We start from the raw sequence: 7,362 nt of genomic DNA, 5'->3' as shown, positions 1-7,362 counted from the left end.
ACACATCCAGGAGTTCCTGGTCCCTGGCACTTGAACTCTTGTTTGTACAGAAGGCGCTCCAGTCAAAATCGTAAAGGTGTACAAATGGCTTTAAAAGTTTATTGTTAAAACAACCAACATGTTTCGGAGACCAAAATACTATCCCTTCATCAGGGCTTAGGATCTAGTCAGAAATGAAAAAGGACTCAATATAACTGAGTTATCCTCTATTAGGTTGTATGGGTAAACATGGGAAATAACTGGATCAGTCAGTCACCAATGGTGCTAGCGTTATAGGCAGTGATATCCTTTACTATTTGGTCTGGCATTCCTTCTGTGGTTCTGTGTTTCAATACTTATGAGACAATGACCAAGGGCAGGTTGGTAGCAAACAAGTATCTACAAAAAAGGCAGAAATCATTATATCTATACTTTTTCTAAGTTAATTACATAAAGTATTGAGACTAGAGAATCATTATGACAGCTAAGCAGTTAGCTTTTTCAGAAGGAGAAATCAGCAATGGCAACCTAGATATTTTTCTCATAACACCGATCATTAGAGACATATAGGGGGTAATTTACTAAAACAGGAGAGTGCAAAATCTGCTGCAAATCTGCATAGAAACCATTCAGCTTCCAGGTTTTATTGTCAAAGTTGAATTGAGCAAGCTGAAGTTAGAAGCTACTTGGCCATCATGCACAGCTGCACCAGATTCTGAGTGTACCAATTTTAGTAAATCTACCCAATACTGTTGCCATTGCTGGATTAATTTTGGAAAAATCCTAGTTGCTCAGCTTTGCCTCACTTCAGTAATCAAGTTGCAGACCAATGTGTATGTTTCTGCCAGTCTTTTCGACACCTTGAACTCGCTCATGGCTCATAATTTGCAAGGGAGTCAGACCATGAACTCCCTCTTTTGAAGAAAGTGGAAAAATAGGACTGGACCAGTAGGGTTATGTCACAGGTATAGCTATCTTAGGCTTCATTCACACTTGTGTGACTTGTCATGCAACTTCGGACATGACAAGTCGAAGCCCATTCTTTTCAATGGCACCCTTTCGGATCTGTGCAACATAAAGTCGCAGAGATTTTGAAAAAGTGCCTGCACCACTTTGATGTCTTAGATCCATAGAGTATAAAGTCAGTTCAAAGTCGCACCAGAGTCATCGCGTGACTCTGGAGTTGCACAAGTGTGAATAGAGCCTTAAAGTATTGATGTAAGTGATCTGGTAACCAGACAGGCAGTTTCTACACCCCAGAGGATCTTCACAGTCTCTTTGGCTTATATTATAATGTAACGAAAAACTGAAGTGCAACACCACTGCTAAGAGGCCCAGATGCAACTTTATTCCAATCAAAGTCAGGGGACAATCCAAAAAGTATCCAGCATGTTTCATGGGTCCACTAGACTAGAAGTGAACTGGACCTTTACTGTAATGTCCAAATGGTGTCTAGAGGAAATGAGAGAATCTTTCTGGAATCCTCAGTGTGTGTGTGTGTGCGTGTATGTGTGCCAGCATCAAACTGACAAAAATCTAGTATAAAGGGGATCCCAAGTTCCAGGGTGGTTGTGCAACTGTACACTCACACAATTGATTTGCTTGCCCCTGCATACAAAAATGGAATACAGGGAAAAGGTCGCATTCCTAATGTCATATGTGTGCATTGGGGTGCCATTTAAAATTAATGGCACCACAATGCATTAATGTGCAAAATGTTCATTACCATACATTACAGTGATGCACGTTTTACCATGTTGGTGTCAACAAGCCCGTGCATCAGGTGTTCTTACCTTCTTTACAATTAGGGATATGCTCAGGTCCTAGTCTGAATCCACCTCAGCTACCCTGCCAGGAAGCTGTCACCACACAAAGCCAATGATAAGCATCCAAAACATATCCTGCTCCACAGCCAAAGCTTGGCTGCCTATGATTTGCTTTGTGCAGTGGCAGCTTCCTGGCATAATAGCTGAGGTGGTGCATCTAAACATGATGTGAGATATCATATATGGTGCTTGCCCCAAGGGTAAGGATTCTTAAAACCATGCAGAGCGGTATCTAAAATTTCTAAAAGTTTAGGATTCAGCTGTGATAGCATTTGCTGTGGGACTAATAGGTTCCATTACTGATAAGACTAGCATTTTAGGGTCTACGACTATTACTAAATAATGGCAAAAAAAGTAGTATTTTCTATAAGTTCACTTGTGTGACAGACCCAACAGGGACAGAGGCTTTTGCAGGGGACTACAGGCTAGCCTCTTGCCTACTTACCATGGGCCCTGGAATCTGAGTGACCTCTATTTTTTGGGAGGTGTGTGCCTGGGGGGACCTTTAGAATAGTTTTACTTCAGATTCAAGTCCATGTCTTCCCGAAACACACAGACTCTGAGTACTGGAGGATTCAGATACGGATTTGGGGCTTCTGTGCCCAAACCAGCATTGACTGCTTCAATCCCCCTCCACCATTGTGTATTTGTTTTATTGATAATTTAGTTAAATGAGTCACCTATTGTTTCTGTCTGTTCGCTAGTCCTCCTGGAGGTTCCTACATGATGATATTAGTCTTCTGTCGGCTTTACCTCATTATCCAATCAGTGTGGGATGTCTATCTCAATGTGTAATATTTTGTTTTATTGTTCATGTGGGGACTGCCTCTATTTCTGAAATGTATAAAAAGTTGTATTTTAATAAACAGTTCCAATTTGCACCTAAGTTAGTGTCATCCAGAACTTGGGCACAAAGCACAGCTATACCTTGGCCCCATGTCCCAGAGGTGAGGAAGAAGTTTTCTGACAGAGGTCAGGCAGCCACATTTAAAAATAGAATGCTAGCCCCTAGTCCCCTCCAAAAGCCCCTGTCCCGGTAGGGTCTGTCACAACTTGTATGTCTTATATATGTATATGTGAATGTACAACTACTGTTAAAAAAATATCATACTTCAATGGTAAAGTGGACGTTATTTTATTTAATAAATAGCACCATAGTGAGAAACAACTCCTAGACGTAATATCTGGGAAAGACAGACTGGAGGAAAAACAATTTTATTAAAATGGAGTGGATGTTATAGTTGGTTCATGTTGGGTGAGTCTTACAAGAAAAGGCTGCAGAATGTAACATGTAAGTATGAGGCAGAGAAGACAAAGCCTGTAGGGAACATGACAGAACGTCCACTCTCCTGTACTAGTATAGTCATTAACTGAAAAACAGCTGCTGATCCAGAGCAAAAAGGATGATAAATTACTGAATGTCTGCAGCCTCCCCACGCTCAGCAGACTCTTCTTTGTTGGGTGATTGCTTGTTCCATGCAGTCTCTTTGAACACAAACCACACATTGGCAGCCCAAATCACGAAATTCAGAAAACCAAAGAGCTGATGATACAAAGAAGAATTAAGTGATAGTGATGGATAGAAATGTGATAAAACAGATATTCTTGAAATGTGTTTAAATCCATGCACTAATTGGTAAAAAGTATAATATAGATTCAACATGTAATAAAGGTATTTGTTGTCAAAATAGGGAAAGATAAGCCCTACTACATCCCATCCTGGCAGTCAACAACAACTAGATAATATGGGGTTGATTTACTAAAGGCAAATTTATTTATTTGCACATGACTGGGAATTCTTCACAAAGTGAAATTTCACTGAATTCAGTAAACTCTGGGGAAAATTCCCTTACAAAATGCAATTTCTATTTGGAAAATGGACAGACCTTGGTAAACCAACCCCTATATATACCATAGTCATATGGTGAACATCCAAACTGTATTATTTAGGCATTTTCAACCACACCAATTCACCTTTTTATGCAAAATGACCAAGAATAATAAACGTTCTATCAAAGCCATGACGTAATAAAATTCAATAGTGGATATGGTAGAATGCCTTGATCTAGTCAGTAATTTTTGTGACCTAAACTTGATGAAAAAGTGGTTACAATTCCCTGAAAATTGTGGAGATCAATGAACCTACAAGTGCAAAACACTATGAAGTTCACAATACTGAACTCAAATCCCTTTGGTAAATTTTCCCTCTCTGCTGCTTTCATGTAGAATGATTTTTTTAGGACACAACCTGTTGGTCATTCAGTCATTTTGGTTCGGTTGGAGTCATTCAGATTGGTTGGAGAAAATCATTTAACACGGACAGGGGTGCATACAGCAGTCAGCTTTTATTTATGTGGTTTAAAGGCCGTTTCACACTGGAATGCACAGGTTCCCGTGTGGTCTGTTTTGATAGCCTATTCATTTGAATGGGCTACAAAACACACTAATATGTGGGGGAAAAAAAGTAGTGAATGCAGTGAACCAAACTGCATGGTACTGTGGTACCATGTAATTTGGTGGCCGTAAACATGCTACATTTACAAAATGCATGTGGGGTGCTATTAAATTCATTGGCACCAACACGCTCTTGAAAGGCAGCATGTTCAACTGCAATGTGGGAAACGCACTCCGAATATGCCTTTCCTACGCCGAGTTTTGGTGTAAACCAGCCAAACACTTTTCAAAAGAAAAAAATGTTGCTGTAACTGCTTAAAAAGTATTAGCTAAACTTTAAACTAAGTTCTAAAGGCTGAAGTTTTTTTACTTTCAAGCATTCTATGCATGAAGGTAAAAGCCTTCAGTGTGCAGCTCCCCCCTTAGCTCCCCCAGATAGTTAACTGAGCCCGATCTCAATCCAGCGATGTTCATGAGAACAGCAGCTCTCCTGGGTCTCTTCCTCCTCACTGGCTGAGACACAGCAGGGGATCACGATGCCCGCCGCCACCGCTGACCCAAAAAAAAAGAAATAAAAAAATCCACTCCACCCTCGACACTGGCTCCAGCCATCTGAGAGCTGCGCTGCAATGACAGTTCTTAAATAGGGTGATGACATCAAAAGGGGGTGAGACCACCCCATCCCCTTGTAATGTCATCATGCCCTGTAATTGGCCAAAGCATTGCACCTGACCTGTGGTTAGGTGCAATGCTTTGGCCAATCACAATGCACTGTCAGGGTGCAGTGCATTGTGGGGCGTGGCAGGTGAATAGCCCGCCAAACATCCATACCGTTCGTGTGTTCAACGAACTTACGTTCCACTCGAACATGCAGCCCATCACTATTACCTAAAACACATTGACACTGACATTTACTGACACGGATACTAATTTTAAAAGTGTTTTTCCTTTCTATGTTTTCTATGAAAGTGTTTTCTATGCACACTGGGCTTAAAAAACCGCTAGTTCCCTTGGCAAAAAAAAAGCTCATATAGAGTATTTTTTTACAGACGTTTAGGAGAGTTTAGGAGCTTCTAGGAGAGTTTATGAGCATTCAGCATTTTTCTGCCAGAAAACTGCCCTTAAAAATTCAAACCAGAAGATTTTCATCTTATGCCTCTAAATGCTGAGCTTAAAATATGCCTCCAAGGCTCTATGTACACTAGCTCCTAGAGGAGTTTAGAATTTTGCCTGTAGAAACAATTAATGTTATCCAAAGTTTCTGTGCGTTTTAGGTAGTCTAGAGGCATTTTTAAAGCTCAGAATTTAGGGGCAGAAAAAAATCTTACTCTTTTGCGTTTTTGAAAGCTAGTATCGCTAGTACAAAAACTGCTCAAAATTAGCGGGTTTTTTTAGCCTAAATGTCCTAGTGTGCATGGAAACAGGATAATATTAGCAGCTTCTACAGGCAAAACACTAAACTCCTCTAGAAGCAGTGGTTTTTTAAATCTAGTGTACAGGGACCCTAAAACCTACCTACAATACACTGATCCAGACCTTCGGCCTTAACCTTTGCCTCTGACCTTGACCTTTCCTGATCCCTGATCCTATTTCTGAGCTGGGCAGGCTGTACAGTGTCTGACGGGGTATTGTTTGAACAGTGAATGTTTCCTTAGGCATACCCAGGGGCGGACTGACAACTCATGGGGCCCCCAGGCAATAGGGGATCATGGGGCCCTTGTGTCCTTGCCCAAACTCAAAAAAGCCTATGAAAAATGTACCAGGGGCATCTCATGGGGCCCCCTACTGAGCTCGGGGCCTCGGGCAGTGCCCGAGTTTCCAAATGGTCAGTCCGCCCCTGATCATACCTTATTCCCTTTGCAAAGCGAACATGCTCTACTCTTTTAGCAAATCAACCCCAATGTGTCTTATGGTGGCAATTCCTCTTTTTCACTCAAATATATCGCTTTACAATTTGATATATTATTCCATATCATTCTATTTTATTGAAAGTAAGATAATAAATTTGTGGTCATTGTCATATACTTTATTTTTCAAATGCTTCTTCCTCATTTTGACATGGTGTTATACACTTACCACAGATATGTTTGCAAGTCCAAAAAATGGTGCAATGCTGGCACTGCATGTTGCTTTTTCCATTTGGCACACTGGCATTGATGACAATAAGCTAGAAGGATGGGTGGCTAGCTTCACGTCTGTCAAACCCTTTCCCCAAGCTGAAGCGGCTACGAGCCACAGGAAAGCAAAGCCTCCAGTGATACAAAAATCCTGTATAGATATAGACAGATTTTAAATTACTGACACTGAGCATAATGTTACTGTATTATATTTTAAAGGTGCTGCTGGTGTTGTGTGAAGTTGATCTGAACATTGCTGTTAAACGAAGGAAATCAGTAGGACGTAAAGAAGAATGCTCTGCAAAAATTAGGATATTTCAATTGCAAAGATGCATATGGCTTCAGAAATAAATGTAGCTAATATTTATACATCTATGTGGAAACCAAGCAAGGTAATAAGAGAGTTACAAAATGCAGCAAGAAAGAAGACACCGGTACAGCCAAAAATCTCAGGAAGTACTGGAGTGCAATCATAGCCACTAGATTCCAGGAGATATTTGGACACAGCAAATACTAAAGCTAGGAATTGGAACACTATAAGGCCTGCAAGCAAGACACAAGACAAGACATTGAGATTTGGAAGACTTCATGTCATGGGACTATGTCATGAAATTTTTTTAACTGTTTTAATGTCAGGCCACACAGAACAAAAGCCGGAATCAGCATTTACTGATAGTAAAATAGACAACTGTAAAGGTTGTGTACATGTTACTGGGCACATTAAACCCATCCATTGGCTATATTTCATGCTCAAGTACTGTATCTATTTCTGGGCATATTATATCCAGAATGCTGGAAGATAGCTTTGTCTTATATAAATGTGGAGAAGTATCTAAATAGGGGCATGTCAAATAAAAAAAAGACCCCTATGTCAGTACATTGCACAGCAGTGAAATTGGGGATGGAGTATGGAACCGCAGTGTGTGGCAGGTGACAAAGGAATGCAATACTTGATTACTTCAAGACGTGCTGAATACTGGAGAATCTGCATCTTCCAGGTTTCAAAGACATATTTATACAGTGTTCAATTGCTGTTGTGTTGCTTT

The 7,362-nt window shown here is 40.5% G+C and overlaps 1 protein-coding gene across 1 annotated transcript in view; it reads right to left on the bottom strand.

Annotated features, from left to right (window-relative positions):
• Positions 1 to 2,924: 2,924 nt before the first annotated feature.
• Positions 2,925 to 7,362, bottom strand: part of SYPL2 (synaptophysin like 2) — a 37,105-nt gene continuing 32,667 nt past the window's right edge. The window contains exons 5-6 of the mRNA XM_089681183.1: positions 6,276 to 6,467; positions 2,925 to 3,348 (exon numbers count right to left, since the gene is read on the bottom strand). Of these exons, the coding sequence (XP_089537309.1) occupies positions 3,217 to 3,348; positions 6,276 to 6,467 (324 nt within the window). The 3' untranslated portion in view covers positions 2,925 to 3,216. The remainder of the gene's footprint in view (positions 3,349 to 6,275; positions 6,468 to 7,362) is intronic.

Source organism: Staurois parvus, unplaced genomic scaffold (genome assembly GCF_062004578.1).
Source record: "Staurois parvus isolate SC_StPar_1 unplaced genomic scaffold, SC_StPar_1.0 ptg000261l, whole genome shotgun sequence".
Taxonomy (NCBI): Eukaryota; Metazoa; Chordata; class Amphibia; order Anura; family Ranidae; genus Staurois; species Staurois parvus.
Note: the sequence above shows the minus strand (reverse complement) of the source record. Positions and strands in the feature narration are given on the sequence as shown.